The sequence below is a fragment of the Bos indicus genome, chromosome 1, assembly GCF_029378745.1.
Source record: "Bos indicus isolate NIAB-ARS_2022 breed Sahiwal x Tharparkar chromosome 1, NIAB-ARS_B.indTharparkar_mat_pri_1.0, whole genome shotgun sequence".
Taxonomy (NCBI): Eukaryota; Metazoa; Chordata; class Mammalia; order Artiodactyla; family Bovidae; genus Bos; species Bos indicus.
In genome coordinates, this window is record NC_091760.1 from 73,536,344 (window position 1) to 73,558,445 (window position 22,102).

The 22,102-nt window shown below is 48.6% G+C and overlaps 1 protein-coding gene across 4 annotated transcripts in view; it reads left to right on the forward strand.

Moving 5' to 3' along the window:
• TMEM44 (transmembrane protein 44) overlaps window positions 1-22,102 on the forward strand; it is a 53,122-nt gene that overhangs the window by 3,501 nt on the left and 27,519 nt on the right. For 3 of the 4 annotated variants that reach the window (XR_011566657.1, XM_070789598.1, XM_070789602.1), the window contains exons 3-8: window positions 1,733-1,826; window positions 2,927-3,093; window positions 3,299-3,385; window positions 8,175-8,345; window positions 9,715-9,855; window positions 11,475-11,579. Coding sequence is in view for 3 of the 4 variants with exons in the window: in XM_070789598.1 (XP_070645699.1) it covers window positions 1,733-1,826; window positions 2,927-3,093; window positions 3,299-3,385; window positions 8,175-8,345; window positions 9,715-9,855; window positions 11,475-11,579 (765 nt within the window). In the remaining variant the exon portion in view is untranslated. The remainder of the gene's footprint in view (window positions 1-1,732; window positions 1,827-2,926; window positions 3,094-3,298; window positions 3,386-8,174; window positions 8,346-9,714; window positions 9,856-11,474; window positions 11,580-22,102) is intronic. The other variant, XM_070789607.1, reaches the window with a different exon arrangement.

The window sequence follows — 22,102 nt, forward strand, 5'->3', positions numbered from 1 at the left end:
TCCTTCAAGTCTTTGCTCAAAAATCTCCTCTCAATAAGACCTCCTAGCCATCTGTTAAAAATTGTGCCCTGCGTCTCCCACAGCTGCTCCAGACCCCTTATCCTGCTCATTTCCCCCTTAATGTACCATCTGCCTTACTTTATTCATTATGTCTATTCTTTATTGCGTGTTAACCCTTACTAGCATGTCAGCTTCATAAGGGCAACAACTTTAATTCAGTGCCATCTCCCCAGCACTTAAAACAGGAGCTGGCACATAGTGGCAGCTATAATTGGACTATATGGCACATAGTCCAATTAAAAAAAAAAAAAAAAGGATGGTTGCTATTACTGTTTTTTAGAGCCCAGGCACTGTCCCCACTCATGCAGGGGTATCTGAATCCTTTCCCAGGTGGTGATGTGGGCTTTGGAGCAAATGAGAAACATTTCAAGTTTTTCCAAAGTCTGGGACCTTAAACAAATCTGTGTAGAAAGGGGCCTATCTCAAAACACATATCCCAAGGAAGAAGGACCTGTGGGCCCCACTTCAGGAGGCTGGTCCTGGCCTTTTGCCACCCAGGGAGATGCGATGGAGGGCAGCCTGGTGGTCGCACACAGATTTGGAGAGTTCTAGACCCTGCTGTGAGCAGCATTCTATCAGAAACAAATCACCTTTCGTTTTGGAGGCAGTTCTCACTAGCTGATAAAAGATAATGAAGTTCAGCTCAAGTCCAATAATAATAGCTGATATTTATTAAATAGTAAGGGTTTTTCATCTATTAAATCACTTAATCCTTAAATTATGGGTGCTTGCATCATCCCTGTTTTACATACGAGGTGTAAAAGAGGTGTGGAGAGGTGTAGAGAGGTTAAATAACCATGCTAAAGTCGCTCTCTTGTAAGTAGCAGTGTCAGGATTCAAACCCTAGAACACATGCTGTTAAGCACTAAATACAGTGGACCCTTGAACAACACGGGTTTGAACTGTGTGCATTCACTTATACGTGGATTTTTTCAAATAATACACACTATGGCACCCCACGGTCCATGGGTGGTTGAATCTATGGATGCAGAACACAGGATACAGAGGACCTGCTGCAAAGTGACACTCAGAATTTCCACTGCAAGGAAGTGGGCGCCCCAACCCCTGAGCTGTTCAAGTGTCAACTGTAGTCAGTAGCGAGTGCAAGTTTCGGCAGGTGCACCTTGCTGCTGCTGCTGCTGCTGCTGCTGCTAAGTCGCTTCATTCATGTCCGACTCTGTGTGACCCCATAGACGGCAGCCCACCAGGCTCCCCCGTCCCTGGAATTCTCCAGGCAAGAACACTGGAGTGGGCCAGGTGCATCTTACTTTCCTCCAATCACTGGCCTAAGCAACTTTCCACATGTCAGCTCATATCATCTACTTCACACTGAGAGAAGTGCTGTTATTATCCCTGCTTTACAGATGAGGAAACAGAGGCCCTGGGAAGGTCAGTGGCTGGGCCAAAGTTGCATAAGACTACGCCGTACTATGGAAAGTGTGGCGGGCTGGGATCCTGTCCCATCTCTATGATGAACGTTTTCATAATGGCTTTGATCACTTGAGCAAAACCCCATTTCCTCAAATGGAGGTGATAACCAACCTTTATGGGTTGGGAAGTATCCCTGGAAACCCTATTTCAGTGGAACATATGTGGTGGAGGAGATCCAGAACAAGAGGTACTACAGTTGTTTAAAGAGGTTTGAACACCAAGACCTTTCCTTTGCTCGCAGGTCTTCACTGGTACCTACCTAGCAGCTGTCGACCTGGTGAACTTTGTGTCCGTTCTCTTCCCAGTCTGTGGCTCCAAATTCAAGTCTAATTCGGGTGAGTGTGCTGCCACCTGTTCCTGACTTCATCACCCACTCATTTCATTCATCAGTACCTCTCCCTGTCGTGCCCGAGCTGGGCCCCTGCCAGGCACAGATGAATGGGCGAGCTCCCCGGCCTCAGCCAGAGCAGGGAGTCAGGGCCCTAAAAGGTAGTCAGCACTGCTAGTGAGGGGTGTGCGCATGGTGGGCAGCAGAGGAGGGGAGGGTCTGCAGGTGTCTGGAGAAGGTGACGTTGGAACTGGGACTGCAGGAAAGGGCCTTCCAGATGAAAGAGCAGCCTGGGAAGAGGTCGGGAAGAAGGAGGGGGCAGGGCTTAGGGGACAGATGGTGATACTCAATGTGCAAGTCCGGGGGCTCAGGTGAAGCCCCACCACTTCTGGAAATGGAGTCCAGGGACCGGCCTGCATGGCCTCAGGCAGAGCAGGGGCTGGAGGTGGCTGAGACGGGATGAGTAGGCTGGGAATATGTGGGATCAGACATTCCTGACAAGGGGCAGCAACACGCTCGGACCCTTATCTGAAAAGGAAATGCTTGTACCAGGGCGTAATGTAAGATGTCCTTGGGCTCAATGCTGCCCAGAGGAGGAATGCTGTTTTTGGAATTGTTCAGCGGAGGATCTGTCTTCTATTTCAAGGAGTCTTTCAAAGTCAATGCTTCTCCTGTTCACAGTTTTGATGCCTTGGCCCCACTCCGCCCACTCATGGTGCATTCACCAAGCTTGTTCGGGTTCTGCTCAGTGCCAGGCTCTGTGCAGACTCTAGAGCTGCCTAGGCACAGTGCCTGCCCTTAGGGGGCTCCAGTCTAGGATGAATAGCACTGTGTGCACGCAGATGTATGTGATAAAGGATAACGCTGACCTGCCTTGAAACAAAACGACGTGAAAGGCTGAGAAGGGGAAGAGCACCAGGCATGGGGGATGGGAGGAATGAGGGGGCACGACCACAGGCCCTTCAAGAGTGGGCAAGGTCTGGCCTGTGGAACAACGTGGGAGCCTGTGCTGGCCTCGTGGCCGGGGTCAACACCAGTTCTTCCCACGCAGCTGTCTGTCAGGTTCCAGATCCTGGCACCCGAGCAGGATCTTGGTGTCTGTTGCAGGACGGGGCTCCCGGGCGAGGAAGAGGAGGCGGCGGCTCCAGGCCAGCATGTTTGCCCTGGTCCTGCCACTGAGCCTGGGCCCGGGCTGGGCTCTGTGGGCTGCCATCCCATGGGCTTCAGGCCGTGACCAAGGGCCGCAGAGGAGGCTGCTGGGCATCCTGGTGCAGGTGAGGCCAGGCCTGCTCGGGCTGGGGGAGAGTGGTATGATGTCGGGGAATGCGGGTGCCTCCCCTCCACACAGTCCCAACCAGTGTCCTGGGGGTGGGGCCAGGTCTAGGCCTTGCTGGGAAGAACCACCTAAAAGCAGAAAAGGGTGGGCCAAGGGTGCCTGGGTGTCTTCCCAGGGTGCTGAGTGTATCACTGTTCCCACAGGACAATACAGAAATCCTCGGCTTCCTGCTGGGTGGCATCGCGGCCTTGGGCTCCTGGGTTTCCCGGATCCCCCCACTCTCCAGAATCGTGAGCCTGGGGCTGGGACTGTGGGGTCACTCCTGCAGGTCTTAGGGTATCTGGGACCATCCTCCCAGCTCCAGGTCACTGGGGTGGAGAGGTGGTGTCCCCATGTGCCCAGCCGTGTGTGTATGTATGGGGTGGGTATGTTTGTGTATATGTGTGTGCGGGGCAGAGGACAGCTGGCCCCAGCCTCCAGGGATCCTGAGGCTCACAGCGGGAGGGCTCTGTGTTCACTCCATTTCTTGTAGCAAATGAGAAGCAGGTTCTCAGGAAGGAGCCCCTGGGTTTGGATGAACAAACATCCTAGGAATGAAAAGGTTTGAGGTTTTGGAAGATAGGATTGTTCAGCTCCTGGGCTCTTTATATTCAAGAGTGTCTTGTTGGCAGATATTTTCCCAGTGTCTGGGGTAAAGGAAACCCTATGTTGGCCAATCCTCTGGGGGAAACAGACATGACTTGAGATGTCCTGCTTGCCCTTGGCAAGCTCAGTCTCAAGAAGACACAGAAATGGAAAACAAGGTGTTCGAATGCTCTAAGAAAGAGAATCAAATGTTTGGGGTTTTGGAAAAGAGGGAGAGAAACCTCTGCGTTGTGCAAATGAATGAGGGTGGAAACTGTTGACACCACTGGGTGCTGGAGTGCCTGGGCTGGCAGGAAGGCAGGGTGGGGCCTGAGGAAGCAGAGGTGAGGGGAGGCACTAGGGGCAGTGGAGAGCACGGGAAAGGCCACCAAGGCAAGAGGGCATCTGCAAGAGAGCCACATATTACGTGACCCCAGGAATGTGCCAGCCCATCATTTAGTCTTAAAACAGTCACTTGCCCAAGAGCACTGTGTTTCTTTATATTAATTTATTTATTCAGCGGGGCCGGGTCTTAACCACAGCACTCAGGACCTTTGACCTTTGTTGTGGCTCATGGGATCTTTAGTTGTGGCATGCAAACTGTTAGTTGCAGCATTTGGGATCTAGTTCCCTGACCAGGGATCGAACTGGGGCCCGCTGCACTGGGAGTGCAGAGCCTTAGCCACTGGACCACCAGGGAAGTCCCAGCGCTGTGATTTAATAGCAGTTCCAGGAGAACAGGATTTGGGGATGGCGGGGGCTTAGTTGAGCACTCTGAGAGCAGCAGTGAAACCTCCCAGGGCACCGGGCCTCCTCAGCAAAGGTGTGATCTCCAGAGTGTGCGGAGTACTGTGCTCAGTTCAGCCCCCCTGGGATGGGTCTTCAGGGTGGTGTGGGGGCTGGAAAGCTGTGTCACGTGACAACCTTTGAAGAAATTGCTGCAGTGCCCTGACCACCTGTATTGTAAAAGTTTCCTACGCCTGCAGTAACAAAGTGTCACAGACTTGGAACAACAGAAATGTATTGTCTTAAGTCTCAGCAGCCAGAGGCCTGACCCCAAAGTGTCAGGGCCACGCTCCCTCTGAAGGTCCTAGAGAGGGATCTGTTTCAGGCCCTTCCCTGAGCTTCTGCTAGTTCCCTGATTGGTGGCAGCACAACTCCAGGATTTGTGTGGTGTTCTCCGTGTGTGTGTGTGAGTGTGCATGCACACGCACACACACCAATGCATGTAGTCTTCACGTGGCCTTTCCTCCATATGTTCCTGTATCTGACTTTCCCCTTTTCATAAGGACATAGTCATCTTGGACTAAGGCTCATTCTAACAACCTCAGCTTAACCTGATCATCTACAAAGACCCTACTTCTAAATAAAGCTACATTTACTAGCTCTGGGAGTTGGATTCCAATGTCTTTTGGGGGAAACTCAATCCAACCCATAACACCAGCCCCCCTAAAATACCTCAGGCCAGCCCCACCTCTGGGTCCCTCCCTCTGCTTCATTTTCTTGATCACATTTATCACAGCCTGAAATTAGCTCCTTTAGCTATTTGCCTAGTGGCTGCCTGGTTCCCCAGCAGAGGGTGGGCACCGTGAGAGCAGTGGCCCTTTCAGTTTTACTTCTTGCTGTGTGCCCGACATTTGGGGTCTGCCCAGGGTAGTGCCAGGAGACATTTCTTACTGAGCAACTGTATCTGGCCTAGAAAATAGGGAGTTCATGGATACCGGAAATGGAGGACTGTCTTGAGGCAGAAAGAGTAGCCTTGTTCTCTGCAGTCTTAGTGATCAGAACCAAGACCGAAACCAATAACCAGGAGGTTACTGGGAGGGCCACTTCCCATTCAGTGGGAAAAAAGACTCCATGGGTTAGACACTTTGCCCAGTGGCTGGCATGTTGAGAGCAATTGGTATTGTTATTCCTGCTTTAGTAGGTAGTGAGCTCCTCATCACTAGAGGCATTCAAGCCAGATGACCCCTTGGCAGGAAGATAGAGGGAGATTGCAAGGACTGAGCTGGGTAATCTAGGGGGGACTGCCAGCCCTGAGTGTGTCTGGCCCAGTGAACAAAATCCCAGAGCTAGGGTTCCCTCATTAGGAAGAAAGCCAGCAGGACTGGGGTGCAATGGAAGCTGAGCCAGCATGGCCTCAGACCCTGGATCCCCCAGAAGCTGCTTCTAACTTACCCCTGGTGGGGGCACTGAGCAGTCCAGCTGGGTAGCTTTGATGGGAGAAGATCCCATTTTTCCAGGGGCAAGTCCTTGAATGGGACAAGGAGTGTGAAACATGCTCTGATTAGCAGAGCACTGTGCTGACGACATGGGGAATCATTGCTGCTGCAGGAGCGGCTGAGGCATGGCCCACTTCCAACCCCCAGCACAAATTTGCCAGGAAACCACCAGGTGGGTTGTCCCCTCAACCATCAGTCCTGAACTGTTAGGCAGGCCTGAGTGTGCTGGAGAAGCTCCTGCCACATCTTGAGTCACCAAGCCAGTTCCAGTCTTCAAGCAGCAATGCTTGAGGCACCTGCTGTGTGCCCAGTGCCACAAGCAAACAGAGCCCTCTAGCCCTCCAGAGCCCTAGTACCGACACTGACAAGAGCTTGAGTGCTGAGTCAGATGGTGCTGGGCGTGGGTTGGCACCAGAGTGAGACCAGAGGGCTCCTCCGGCTGAGCCCCTCTCAGCAAGTCACTGCGCCTCTGGCCATCAATGTCCCCTGTAAAATGGGGTGGGTGGGCTGGAGGACCCCAAAGGTTTCTTGCTACTGTGGTGCTGCCTGCGTTGTGTGAGGTAGGAAGGGCCAAGGGAAGGGCGGTCACTCCACCTGCAGCCTCTGGGGCTAGCGGTTCAGGGGTCACCCTCCCCAGCTAGGTGCTGTCTGTTCAGGGGTGTTGTGGTGGTGGTTTAGTTCTTAAGTCCTGTCTGACTCTGCAACCCCATAGACTGTAGCCCGCCAGGCTCCTCTGTCCATGAGATTTCCCAGGCAAGAATACTGGAATGAGTTGCCATTTCCATCTCCAGCGTATCTTCCCAACCCGGGGATTGAACCCACATCTCCTGCGGCTCCTGCACTGGCAGGTGGATTTTTCACATTGAGCCACCAGCAGGTAGTGAGCCAGAGACAGGGAGGCCCGGGAACAAAGTTAGAAGGGATGCAGAGGGAGACCTAGCACTCCTGAGGAATCTGTTTTTGTTTCCTTTTCCTTGGCTGCTCTGCATGGCTTGTGAGACCCTAATTCCCTGATCAGGGATTGAACCCAGGCCCTTGGCAGTGAAAGCACAGAGTTCCAACCACTGGGAATTCAGTCCTTTTGAGGATTAAAATTAAAATGGGGAAGATCAACCAAAACATGCTTTTTCTCTTGAATTTTGTCCATTCCTTAGGCAAGGACTGCATGTCTCCAAATACAGTCATCTAATGAACAAACTAAGTTTATGTATATATATATATGTAAACACATGTGTGTATATATGTAGACACGCGTGTATATATGTAAGCACACATGTATATATATGTAAACACGTGTGTGCATATAAACATGTGTGTATATATGTAAACACACGTGTATATGTATGTATTCTGTGTTAATTTAAATACCTATGTAATTGTATAAATTGGAAATACATAAGTGTTTATATACTTAATGTGTATAGAAAGTGACTTTATACCTGTAAATGGTACTTACATATGGATATTGCATATGTTTCCTTTTTAAAAAACCAATATTCATTACTCATTCTCCAAAAATAACCCCTTGGCTTCAAAATTACCAGAATGTTATCTCTAATTTCCCTGACTTTCCCATCTGGCCTGGTTCAGAGTTGGTGGCCCAGGAAGAGAAGGGTCAGGGCTTGGCTCTCCATAAGTCTATCTCCCTCATGCTCTCCCCACTGAAATGCATGGGCCCCTGCCCAGTGCTGAGTTCCAGGGCACCCAGGTGGTGAGGCCCTCAGCCCTGCTCTGAGGAGCTCTCTGTCTGCTGAGCAGACAGCTGTGTAAGGAGCTGAGTCGTGACCAGGGTGAAAGGCACTCCAGTAGAGGGAGTGTCAGGTGTGAGGGACCCAGAAGTAGGAATTACTTGCTCCCCTTAGGGTGGAGGCGGTAAGGGATGGTTTCCCAGAGTTGATTTTAAGCCAGGTTCTGAGGGATGAATAGGAGTTCACCAGACAAAGGGGGCAACTGTTTTTTTGGCCTTGGCTCATGGCTTGTGGGTTCCTAGGTCCCTGACCAGGGATCGAACCTGTGTCCCCTGCCGTGAAAGAGTGCAGTCCACCAGACTGCCAGGGAATTCCCGGAAGCAGCTTGAAGCCCAGTGGAAACAACTCTTTGGGGGCTGGCCTTGGTCAGAGGGCTTGCCCTCCAACCTCTCACATCAAGGGGCCTGGGTCTTAGAATCAACCGAAGGGAGCTGGGTGAGGCGGCAGTGCTCCTCCCAGCCCAGCCCCTTCCTCTCTCTGCCCAGTGCCAGGGTAAGACATTTCCCTGCATCCACCTGTGGACCCGGCTCCTGTCAGCCCTGGCTGGTCTCCTCTACGCCTCAGCCATCGTGGCCCATGACCGGCGGCCTGAGTACCTGCTGCGGGCCACGCCCTGGTTGCTGACCTCGCTCGGCCGTGCAGCGCTGGACCTGTCTGTATCCACCCCGGGTCCCGGGGCTGGACTGCCTGTGTCTCCTCTCCCCTCTGCCCCACCACGCCCTCCTACCCGCTTGGTAGAAAGAATTCTTTCTCAGTGGCCAGGGTGGTGGTTTGAAGCCTAGGGCAGGCAGACACAATTGCAGCGTGCAATTATGTGTTTTTTTCTTTTTTCTTTTTTTTAAATAAGAAGAAGGATCTCTTGACTGGAGCTCTGTGAAACTGCAGAGAGGGAATGTGAACTTCTTGGCCCTGAGCTCAGAGAAGAGCCAGCTCCTGTCTCCATGCTGCTCCCCGCTGCTCTGGCCCCAACAACCCTCTGTGAATCTGTTTTCTCACCTTTGCCTTGTCTTTCTCATGGGCTGGAAAGGGCTTTGAGAGCTGACTTGGCCTGCACAGCTGATCCTGCACGTCCTGTCCTATTTGGTGCTGGAGCCTGGGGTGGGGAAGCAGGGAGAAAAGCTGTCCCCCTTTCTTGTCCCCAGGGGGATGTTGCCCGATGTGCTGACACCCCGGTGACCTTGCTGTGAGGGCCTCAAGGGCACACTAAGCTCAGACAGTGGCGGGTGGAGATGCTGACAGTGGATAAGCCTCGGCTGGCGAGGGAGTGTGTGAAAAAACCCTGTGGATTTAGCATAAAAGTTACGAAAAAGATTTTCTCACCTACATTGCCACAAACTCGATGGCTTAAGCCAAAGGAATTTATTCTCTCAGGTTTGGAGACCAGAAGCCCCAAGTCCAGACAGGGCCACACTCCCTCCAAAGGTTCCGAGAGAGAGTCTCGCCCTGCCTTTTCCGGCTTCAGGTGGGCTCCTGGGGTGCCTTGGTTCCTGGCAGCATAATTCCCATTTCTGCCTCTACCGTCACATGGCCCTTTTCCTTTTGTGCATCTCTGCCTGTCTTCTCTTCCTCTGAAGTTCCTGTTGTGGGACTTACCTTATCCGCCCTAGGCCACTGCCAACCTCATCTTAACTAACTCTTGATATCAGCAAAGACCCTGTTTCCAAATAAAGTCACATTCTGAGGTTCTGGGTGGATATGAATCTGGAGAGGACGCTGTTCAACCCACTACGTGTACCGTCCCTCCTAAGCCGAGGAAGATGGTTTTCACAATCCTTTGGTTTAACAAGTATTCACCAGGTGCTTGTTGGAGCACCTGGCTGGGTGGTGGGCCCTGGGGGGACAGAGAGAATTGGACCTGGCTCTGTCCTTAGATGGTCTTGTGTCTGCTCTGAGGCCTACCCTGGAAGGATGATTCTGGGGAGAGAGGGCGTCACTCCAGGGTGGAGCCCTCGGGGTGCCAAGGTAAAGGCAGCATCAGGCAACTGAAATTCTCTGCTTCCTTGAACCTTAACTTCCACTTCTCAGATCATTTTCCTTTCCTGCGTGATGAAGAGCAAGATGAGGCAGGTCTTGGGATTTGCCTCTGAAGCGGGAGAGAACCCCGACACCCAAGCCCTTCTGACCGGTGCAGAGAAGGAGGAAGAAAACCAGGAGGCAATGACCGAGGCAAGGTCTCCCAGCTGGATGGGGCCAACCAGTGTCTGTGCCCAGCGTGGGCAGAGGTGGAGAGCCTTGCCAGGGCCCAGCCTGGGAATCTGGAGGTCCCTTCGGTGTGGGCCAGTCAGTCACTTTAAAGAACTACTGTTATGCCCAATGCTGAGTGCCCTGAGAAAATAGGATCCTCTGTTTTTCCAAGTACAAAATATTTTTAAAGTTTTTTCTTTGATTGCTGCATGAACTTGAACATTTTTTAGCAATGTAGATAAAACAGTCAAATGTCCACTTATGCTATTTGGTAATTTACACATATATTGAAATTCACTTACTATATAAATTAATACTTGAGTTTAGAAGTAATGTGCTTTTGCCCTCGTTTGGTAAAAACTTATGTTCCTACTTTTGCATGCATTTGACACCCACAGCATCACCACCAATAACACAATTTTTTAAAAAGTTGATATTGCTAAAAAGCTGATTTTTAAAGTGTTGTTTACAGTAAGATCCGCCCTTTGCAATTATGTCATATCTGTAAATGTGTCTGTCTCTGTCTTTACTGATTTAATCAGGTGACCCCTGTAAGTAAGGAGAACTATGCTAACTGAGGGAGTTTGTCTTTGTCAGAAGTCCTTGACTGCAAATAATCGAACAAGTGCCTCATGATAAGACAGCTTGTAAAGACTTGAACAGAAAGCACCTCCCTCTTTTCTAAGATAATTTTTTCAGGAAAAAAAAAATCTAGTGTCCTATGAAGACTCTTCACTATTCTCATTTCTTTCAGAGTGGAAATGAGACTCCCTGTGAGTGAGCCAGGCCCACTCCTCCAAATGCTCTAGCTTTAACGGCATAATCTGACTGAGCTAATGAAACAGGAGATAGCGTGTAGGTATGGCCAAGCTAAAAGGGGAGATACAGGTTCTTGGACCAAAGATCCAAGTTCCCAGGAAGGCTCTGATGGGATGTTATTTTCATTCCATTCTAGAATCTGTTGTGAATTATATTCCAAAAGGGAGCTAAAATATTTCAGGAAAGCCCCATGTGTTTAGTGTTCTGAAGAGAGTAAGTAGAGCCTTCACCATCTCTTCAGCAGTCTTTACAGCTCTGGTTCTCAAAGTGTTGTCCCTGGACTAGCATCGCCCAAGAACTTGTTAGAAATGCAAATTCCAGGGTCCACCAAGCTCTACCAAAACACAGCTCAATTGTTTTAATAAGTCCTCCTGGTGCTTCTGATGCACAGTGAAGTTCGAGAACCACTTCTTCTAAAAGCATTTGTTTAGCACCCACCTACATGGTCTCCCAGCTTTGCCAAACTTTATAATTATCCCGGGAGCTTTTAAACTCTCCAGGTCAGTTCCACACTGGTTAAATAGGAATGTCTGGGGTTAAAAGCTAAACATTAGCTGTTTTTTAAGAAGCCCAGGTAGTTCCACTGTGCAGCAAAGTTTCGGACCCACCCACCTTCTGTGACATCAAAGAGACAGATAAGATACATCTTATAGGAAGTAGAAAGTGAGTTGTGCCATAAAAGAACAGAAAAAATACTGTAGGGATTCTTTTGAAGAAAATGGAATCCTGTTTTTAGAAAGTGTCTCCTTCTTCCTTTTTGTCTTCCTGTCTCCTTTTGAAAGAACTCGGATTGGGTGCCGCTCACCACACTCCCACACTGCAAGCCACTCCAGAGGATGGCAGCCATCAGTCGCTACATGGAGCTGACCATTGAACCGGTGCAGCAGGCAAGTGGCCGTGAGCCACAGCTGGGTGCCCAGAGGGTGGGGGGTAGTCATGGGAGGCTTCTTGGAGAGGTGACACTTTAACTGCAGGAGGGGCAGGATGAGTCAGGAAAGCATGTAAAAAAGAGCTTTTGAAGGCCTCGGTAGGGAGGAGGTGGTCAGATGAAGTGGAGCTGGGAAGATGAAAAGGTGGCGAAGAGGCAAGGTCACAGTATGGAAGCTGAGCATCATCCTGAGGATGACGGGAGTCCAGGAGACTTCAGGACTAGAGACTCAGGGTCAGTCATGCATTTTAGGGCCATCACTCAGGCCGTGCTGGGGGCAGATTAGAGAGAGGAGCCTATAAGCGGGTCAGTGAGGAACGGCTGCAAGTCCAAGAAAGAGGTGGTGTGGCCTGAACCAAGGTCAGAGCTGATGGAGACGCAGAGCTTCAGTGGAGTCAGTGGGTAGAGCAGTGGGAGCAGTGAGGGTATGGGGTGACTCCCGGGGTTCCGGCCTGTTCGTGGGGTCCTCAGGAGGAGGAGCGGAGAAGGCAATGGCACCCCACTCCGGTACTCTTGCCTGGAAAATCCCGTGGACGGAGGAGCCTGGTAGGCTGCAGTCCATGAGGTCGCCAAGAGTCGGACATGACTGAGCGATTTCACTTTCACTTTTCACTTTCATGCATTGGAGAAGGAAATGGCAACCCACTCCAGTGTTCTTGCCTGGAGAATCCCAGGGACGGGGGAGCCTGGTGGGCTGCCGTCTATGGGGTCGCACAGAGTCGGACACAACTGAAGCGACTTAGCAGCAGCAGCAGCAGCAGGAGGAGGAGAGTTGGAGGAAAGACTGAAAAAGGTGGTAAGACACCCACTTCACATCCCACACCCCACTAGGATGTTCCTGTCAAGGCTACAGTGACCTCCCTACCGCTAAATCCTGGGATAATGTCTGTCCTAGTTGAGATTCAACTCGTTCAGCCACCCGCTTCTTCCAGTTTCTGGGGCTCTCCTTGTCCTAGTTTTTCCGACTCCCCACTCCTGGCGGCTCCTCCCGGTGAGCTTGACTTCAAGGTTGCAGTGCCCCAGTTCCACCTCAGGAGGGCTCCCTTCTCTGATCCCATAGCCCCACCTGCCAGCCCTTGCGATCTCCCCTGCCTGTGTCTCCATCCTTTCTAGTCTTGGCTGCTCTGCTACCTCTTCATTATCATCACATGGCATCTCACACACCCCGTGTATAATATGGAATTCTGGATTTCCATGCCCAGACCGGCTCCCGCTCCTCTCCCTATCTTCCTCATGTCAGTGCAGTGGGGCAAACCCAGATCCTCCTCTTCTCCTCACTACATGCTTATGCCCATCTCACCTGTGGGCGAGTCTTGTAAATACTTCATTTAAAGTAGATCCAGGAACTTCCCTGGTGGTCCAGTGGTTAAGACTCTGCGCTTCCAATGCAGGGAACATAGGTATTGATCCCTGTTTGGGGAACTGAGATCCCACATGGCACGGACAAAACCAAAAAATGAATAAATAAAAATAAAGTAGATCCAACCTGGAGATTATCATATAAGTGAAGTAAGGAAGACAAGTATTATATGATGCCACTTTTATGTGGAATCTAAAAAATACTACAAATGAACTTATTTACAAAACAGAAATAGACTCACAGATATAGAAAACAAACTTATGGTTACCAAAGTGGAAGGGTAGGGGAAGGGATAAATTGGGAGCATGGGATTAACAGATGCACACAACTATGTATAAAATAGATAAATGACAAGATTTTGCTACATAGCACAGGGAACTATATTCAATATCTTGTAATAAACTATAGGGCTTCCCTGGTGGCTCAGGTGGTAAAGAATCTACATGCAATGTGGGAGACCTGGGTTCGATCCCTGGGTCAGGAAGATCCTATGGAGAAGGAAATGGCAACCCACTCCAGTATTCTTGCCTGGGAAATCCCGTGGACAGAGGAGTCTGGCAGGTATAATGAGAAAGAATTTTAAAAAAGAATATAGGCATATACAGGTGAATATGTATAACTGAGTCACTTTGCTGTACACCTAAAGCTAACATAACATTGTAAATCAACTGTACTTCAATTTAAAAAGTGGGAAACAAGTAGATCCAGGAGACTTGTCACTGGTTTGCCCCTCACTGCTATTTTTGTCCTATCCCCTCCACTTACAACCAGTAACCCTAAGGGTCTGTTTAAAACGTAAATTACATCTTGTTACTCTTTGGTTTAAAGCACTCCTCTGGCTTCCCTTGTGGCTCGGCTGCTAAAGAATCTGCCTGCAATGCAGGAGACCTGGGTTCAATCCCTGGGTTGGGAAGATCCCCTGGAGAAGGGAAAGGCTACCCATTCCAGTATTCTGGCCTAGAGAATTCCATGGACTGTATATAGTCCATGGGGTTGCAGAGTCGGACATGACTGAGTGACTTCACTTCACTTCTGGCTTCCCATTTCACACAGAATAGAATCTAATCTCCTAACACAGACCTGTTAGACCCTCCGAGACCCGTGCTTGCCCCATCCCTGACTGCCTCCACTTTTACCCCGCTTCACTCCTCTCTGGCTACACAGAATATCTCTTCATTCCTCTGCCTACATGCTCTTCCTCCTGATTTTTTTACATGTCTGCTTCTTTCTCATCTTTCTGTTCAGTAAAAACGTCACTTTCTCCGAAGGCCTTCTTCCCCCACCACCCAGTCAAATGGGTGTATTACCTCTTCTGCTGTTTTACTTTCAGTTCAGTTCAGTCACTCAGTCATGTCCGACTCTTTGCGACCCCATGAACTGCAGCACGCCAGGCCTCCCTGTCCATCACCAACTCCCAGAGTCCACCCAAACCCATGTCCGTTGAGTCGGTGATGCCATCCAACCATCTCATCCTCTGTCGTCCCCTTCTCCTCCTGCCCTCAATCTTTCCCAGCATCAGGGTCTTTTCAAATGAGTCAGCTCTTCGCATCAGGTGGCCAAAGTATTGGAGTTTCAGCTTCCATATCAGTCCTTGAACACCCAGGACTGATTTCCTTTAGGATGGACTGGTTGGATCTCCTTTTGTCCAAGGGACTCTCAAGAGTCTTCTCCAACACCACAGTTCAAAAGCATCAATTCTTCAGCACTCAGCTTTCTTCACAGTCCAACTCTCACATCCATACATGACCACTGGAAAAACCATAGCCTTGACTAGACGGACCTTTGTTGGTAAAGTAATGTCTCTGCTTTTGAATATGTTGTCTAGGTTAGTCATAACTTTCCTTCCAAGGAGTAAGCGTCTTTTAATTTCATGGCTGCAGTCGCCATCTGTATTACTTTATTACCTTTTAAAATGCTCTGCAAAGCACGTTTCATGATCTTTTACTTTTGTTTTCTGTCTCCTGCTTGGATATAAACTTTGTCTGCTTCTGTCTCATCTGCGTCAACCCTGGTGCATCGAGTCACAGGCTCTCAGCACAGGTGTGTTGGAACGAAGAGTTCAGTAGTAGGGGCCCCACTGAGCTGACCTTGGGACATGCTGACACTCAGAGTTTGGTCCTGATAGAGAGGTTTTACTTATTGTTGTTCCTTGGGAAGTGGGTGCAAATAGCCTGTATGTGATGTAAGTGAAGTTCAGGGAGATTCGGAGCACGTTTTCACAATTAAGAGCCTGTTTTGGCCATTAAACTCTTCTTCCATCGGGAGGGTGGGTGGGTAGGTGGGTGATTGGAAGCCCTGGGGAAAGCACAGGGAACCCTGGCAGCATCTGGCCAACACTTTACATTAGAAATTTTGAAATCATGGAATTTCTGAAAAATAATAATGCAAAATAAAAAAGTGATGCAAAATAAAGAACAATAATGGAAAAGTTGTGTTCACTTAAACGCAAGACTCCCTGTACCTGAGTCTTGAGAGGATGCCTGCTGGGAAACAGACTCTGGGAGAAGACTGTGTTCTCTTGTTCTCTTCCTTCTGTGTCCACCAGAGGGCGAGCGTTGTCTTCATGACAGTTCCCAGCTGGGAGCCTGGAGCCCTGCCTCTAGCCTGGGCAGAAGAGTCATCATTCCCGTGGTGGTCTGTTTATTAGGGCTAACTACCTGTCAGGCTCTGAGTAATTGATAAAAACCAACCCTTCTGGTGATGACTGTACTGGTCATAGTGCTTAGAGTGCTGGTCTAAGTGCTTTACATAGATTACATCATTTAATCCAAACACCCAACCCTTGAGGTTACCATGCTCATTTTACAGAGAAGGAAAAGGGGCCAGTTGAGGTTAGGCAGCTTGCTCAAGGTCACATGATCTGTTGGTGTTAGAACCAGGATTCATACCTGTCTCTACCCAGATCTGTGCCTTTCCTTACAGTTATACAGCTTCTTACTTGGCATAATGGCTGACACCCAGTAAATGCTTGATAAATGTTTTTTAAAATTATCATCAACACAAATTCTTATAACAACTTGAAGTAGATACAAGTGTTATTTCTATTGTTATAGAAATTGTTGAATTATTATTATGGTAAATTATTATATTTAATACTTTTATTATTGTTTTAGACTGAGGCACAGAGAGGGTTAACTCACTTGCCCAAGATCCCATAGTTAGAAAAATCTCAAAAATAGGTTTCATGATAAGCATGTCTGATTCCGGGCCCTGAGCTTTTATAGAAAGGACATGATTTTTATGCCGCCATTTCATGCCTGCTATGTTAGCAGATTTTTTTTTTTTTTTTAATGAGCATGTCCTGATGGGCATGTTGTGGTTTGGTATCGTGATGCCATGTGCTTTAATACACATCCAGTTTGGACTACCCTTTGAAACAGGCAAACGAGCCAGTGAGGTCCCTGCTCTTCCCAACATCCCCTCCTGAACACTGGCCTAATGAGAGATTTCCCGAGAGGCGCAGCTGGGGCTGGGCTGGGCCTGAGGGGCCGAGGGCGTGGGGTCCTCGGAGTCCACAACTCGCAGCATTTGAAACTCCATTTTATCTGTTGACTCAGGTGTGATCAGGCCTGGGGAATTTATAGATTCTTTCGTTGTTGTGGCTGGGAGGCCTCTGCTCCCCTCCTCCCTATGTCTCTGCCTGTGTTTCCTTTGTGGATTTTCCTCCCTTCCAGCTGACTCTCACAGGGATCTGTGCCCTTGACCTGTCTAGGGTTGCAGCCCTGCGTGATTTGGGGACCAGTATGAGCAGCTGTTCTTCTCATGTGTCCAGGGCGTTTACTAAACCTTACCCTCGTGACACCACTTAAGAGGAGGGCAGGCAGGGGCCACCAGCCCTGTCTATAGGTTAGAAAAGTGACGCTCAGGAGGACGAGGTTTCTTGCCAAGGTAACACAGTTAGCCGGTGGACACATGGTCTGGAAGGCAGGTTGTTCCCCCTGTGCTGTGTCAGTGTGATGACTGCCTGGCCCTGAAACCGCAGCCCACAGCCTCGAGGATCTTGCGGAAATCTGTGTGCCCTGTGAGGGGAAGCTGTCTTCTAAGACGGAAGAGAGATCAGTTCAGTTCAGTTCAGTTGCTCAGTGATGTCCAACTCTTTCCAACTCCATGGACTGCAGCACGCCAGGCCTCCCTGTCCATCACTAAATCCCAGAGTTTACTCAAACTCACGTCCATTGAGTCGGTGATGCCATCCAACCATCTCATTCTCTGTCGTCCCCTTCTCCTCCTGCCTTCAATCTTTCCCAGCATCAGGGTCTTTTCCAGTGAGTCAGTTCTTTGCATCAGATGGCCAAAGTATTGGAGTTTCAGCTTCAGCATCAGTCCTTCCAATGGATATTCAGGACTGATTTCCTTTAGGATGGACTGGTTGGATTTCCTTGCAGTCCAAGAGACTCTCAAGAGTCTTCTCCAACACCACAGTTCAAAAGCATCAGTTCTTCACCACTCAGCTTTATTTATAGTCAAACTCTCACATCCATACATGACTACTGGGAAAACCATAGCCTTGACTAGGCGGACCTTTTTTGGTAAAGTAATGTCTCTGCCTTTTAATATGCTGTCTAGATTGGTCATAACTTTCCTTCCAAGGAGCAAGTGTCTTTTAATTTCATGGCTGCAGTCACCATTTACAGTGATTTTGGAGCCCCTAAAAATAAAGTCTCTCACTGTTTCCCCATCTATTTGCCATGAAGTGATGGGACCGGATGCCATGATCTTAGTTTTCTGAATATTGAGTTTTAAGCCAACTTTTTCACTCTCCTCTTTCACTTTCATCAAGACGCTCTTTAGTTCTTCTTCACTTTCTGCCATAAGGGTGGTGTCATCTGCATATCTGAGGTTATCAATATTTCTCCTGGCAATCTTGATTCCAGCTTGAGCTTCATCCAGCCTGGCATTTTGCATGATGTACTCTGCATATAAGTTAAATAAGCAGGGTGACAATATACAGCCTTGTCGTACTCCTTTTCCTATTTGGAACCAGTCTGTTGTTCCATGTCCAGTTCTAATTGTTGCTTCCTGACATGCATACAGATTTCTCAAGAGGCAGGTCAGGTGGTCTGGTATTCCCATCTCTTTCAGAATTTTCCACAGTTTCCAAACCTTGTGCGCACCAGGACCCAGAGACCCCACAGAGACTGAGACAGAACTGGGTTTGAGTGTCCCCTGCAGAGGTACAGGTCAGCAGTGGCCTGCTGCAGGGGCAGGGGCTTTGGGTGCAGCATAAGCCCTCTTGGAGGAGGATACCACTAACCCACCATAGAGCCGCCAGAACTTACACAGGACTGGGGAAACAGACTATTGGAGGGCACAAACAGAACCTTGTGTGCACCAGGACCCAAGAGAAAGAGCAGTGACCCCACAAGAGACTGACCCAGACTTGCCCGTGAGTGTCCAGGATTCTCTGGCCAAGGCGTGGGTCGGCAGTGGCCTGCTGCAGGGTTGGGGGCAGTGAGTATAGCAGTGCATGCATGGGACATTTTGAAGGAGGCCGCCATTGTCTTCATTACCTCCACCGTAGTTTGAAAGTGAAAGTGAAGGCTGCTCAGTCCTGTCCGACTATTTGCGACCCCATGGACTGTAGCACACCAGGCCTCCCTGTCCATCACCAACTCCCAGAGTTTACTCAAACTCATGTCCATCGAGTCAGTGATGCCATCCAGCCATCTCATCCTTTATCGTCCCCTTCTCCTCCCACCTTCAATCTTTCCCAGGATCAGGGTCTTTTCAAATGAGTCACTTCTAGTTTGGCCCCAGGTAAATAACAGGGAGGGAACAAGCTCCACCCATCTTCAAAAAATTGGGTTAAAGATTTACTGAGCATGCCCACGCCCATCAGAACAAGACCCAGTTTCTCCCTCAGTCAGTCTCTCAGGAAGCTTCCATAAGCCTCTTATGCTTCTCCATCAGAGGGCAGACAGACTGAAAACCACAGTCACAGAAAACTATCCAATCTGATCACATGGACCACAGCCTTGTCTAACTCAATGAAACTATGAGCCATGCCATGTGGGGCCACCCAAGACATACGGGTCATGGTGGAGAGTTCTGACAAAATGTGGTCCATCAGAGAAGGGAATGGCAAACCACTTCAGAATTCTTGCCTTGAGAACTGCATGAACAGTATGAAAAGGCGAAAGGATAGGATACTGAAAGAGGAACTCCCTAGGTCGGTAGGTGCCCAATATGCTACTGGAGATCAGTGGAGAAATAACTCCAGAAAGAATGAAGAGATGGCGCCAAAGCAAAAACAACATCCAGTTGTGGATGTGACTGTTGATGGAAGTAAAGTTCGATGTTGTAAAGAGCAATATTGTATAGGAACCTGGAATGTTAGGTCCATGAATCAAGGCAAACTGAAAGTGGTCAAACAGGAGATGGCATCAACATTTTAGGAATCAGTGAACTAAAGTGGACTGGAATGGGTGAATTTAACTCAGTGACCATTATATATACTACTGTTGGCAGGAATTCCTTAGAAGAAATGGAGTAGCCATCATGGTCAACAAAAGAGTCTGAAATGCAGTACTTGGCTGCAATCTCAAAAATGACAGAATAATCTCTCTTCATTTCCAAAGCAAACCACTCAATATCACAGTAATCCAAGTCTATGCCCCAACCAGTAATGCTGAAGAAGCTGAAGTTGAACGGTTCTATGAAGACCTACAAGACCTTCTAGAACTAACACCCCAAAACGATGTCCTTTTCATCATAGGGGACTGGAATGCAAAAGTAGGAAGTCAAGAGATACCTGGAGTAACAGACAAATTTGGCCTTGGACTATAGAATGAAGCAGACCAAAGGCTAATAGAGTTTTGCCAAGAGAACGCATTGCTGCTGCTGCTGCTGCTAAGTTGCTTCAGTCGTGTCCGACTCTGTGCGACCCCATAGACGGCAGCCCACCAGGCTTCCCCGTCCCTGGAATTCTCCAGTCAAGAACACTGGAGTGGGTTGCCATTTCCTTCTCCAATGCATGAAAGTAAAAATTGAAAGTGAAGTTGCTCAGTCATGTCCAACTCTTAGCAACCCCTTGGACTACAGCCTACCAGGCTCTTCCATCCATGGATTTTCCAGGCAAGAGTACTGGAGTGCGGTGCCATTGCCTTCTCCGAGAGAACGCACAGGTCATAGCAAACACCCTTTTCCAACAACACAAAAGAAGACTCTACACACGGTCATCACCAGGTGGTCAATACAGAAATCAGATTGATTATATTCGTTGCAGCCAAAGATGGAGACGTTCTATGCTGCTGCTGCTGCTGCTAAGTCGCTTCAGTTGTGTCCGACTCTGTGCGACCCCATAGACGGCAGCCCACCAGGCTCCACCATCGCTGGGATTCTCCAGGCAAGAACACTGGAGTGGGTTGCCATTTCCTTCTCCAATGCATAAAAGTGAAAAGTGAAAGTGAAGTCGCTTCAGTTGTGTCCGACTCTGTTTGACCCCAGGGACTGCAGCCCACCAGGCTCCTCCATCCATGGGATTTTCCAGGCAAGAGTACTGGAGTGGGATGCCATTGCCTTCTCCAGGAGACGCTCTGTACAATCAGCAAAAACAAGACCGGGAGCTGACTGTGCTCACATCATGAACTCCCTATTGCCAAATTCAGACTTAAACTGAAGAAAGAAGGGAAAACCCCTAGACCATTCAGGTATGACCTAAATCAAATCCCTTACAATTATACAGTGGAAATGACAAATAGATTCCAGGGATTATACAGTTCCTGAAGAACTATGGACGGAGGTTCATGACGTTGTACAGGAGATAGTGATCAAGACCATCCCCAAGAAAAAGAAATGCAAAAAGGCAAATGGTTGTCTGAGGAAGCCTTACAAATAGCTGTGAAAAGAAGAGAAGCAAAAAGCAAAGGAGAAAAGGAAAGACATACCAGTTTGAATGCAGAGTTCCAAAGAATAGTAAGGAGAGATAAGAAAGCCTTCCTCAGTGATCAATGCAAAGAAATAGAGGAAAACAATAGAATGGGAAAGACTAGAGATCTCTTCAAGAAAATTAGAGATGCCAAGGGAACATTTCATGCAAAGATGGGCTCAATAAAGGACAGAAATGGTAGGGGCCTAACAGAAGCAGAAGATATTAAGAAGAGGTGGCAGGAATACACAGAAGAACTGTACAAAAAAGATCTTCACGACCCAGATAATCACGATGGTGTGACCACTCACCTAGAGCCAGACAGCTGGAATGTGAAGTCAAGTGGGTCTTAGGAAGCATCACTACAAACAAAGCTGGTGGAGGTGATGGAATTCCAGTTGAGCTATTTCAAATCCTAAAAGATGATGCTATGAAAGTGCTGCACTCAATATGCCAGCAAATTTGGAAAACTCAGCAGTGGCCACAGGACTGGAAAAGGTCTGTTTTCATTCCAATCCCAGAGAAAGGCAATGCCAAAGAATGCTCAAACTACCACATAATTGCACTCATCTCACACCCTAGCAAAGTAATGCTCAAAATTCTCCAAGCCAGGCTTCAACAGTACATGAACCATGAACTTCCAGATGTTCATGCTGGATTTAGAAAAGGGAGAGGAACCAGAGATCAAATTGCTAACATCTGTTATATCATCAGAAAAAGCAAGAGAGTTCCAGAAAAAATCTACTTCTGTTTTATTGACTATGCCAAAGCCTTTGACTGTGTGGGTCACAACAAACTGTGGAAAATTCTTCAAGAGATGGGAGACCAGACCACCTGACCTGCCTCCTGAGAAATCTGTATGCATGTGAGGAAGCAACATTTAGAACTGGACATGGAACAACAGACTGGTTCCAAATCAGAAAAGGAATACGTCAAGACTGTGTATTTAGCGTATATGCAGAATACATCATGAGAAATGCTGGGCTGGATGAAGCTCAAGCTGGAATCAAGATTGCTGGGAGAAATATCAATAACCTCAGATATGCAGATGACACCACTCTTATGGCAGAAAGCAAAGAAAGAACTAAAGAGCCTCTTGATGAAGAAGGAGAGTGAAAAAGTTGGCTTAAAATTCAACATTCAGAAAACTATGGGACCATGGCATCTGATCCCATCACTTCATGGCAAATAGATGGGGAAGCAAGGGAAACAGTGAGATACTTTATTTTGGGGGGTGGGGGCTGTAAATGATGAC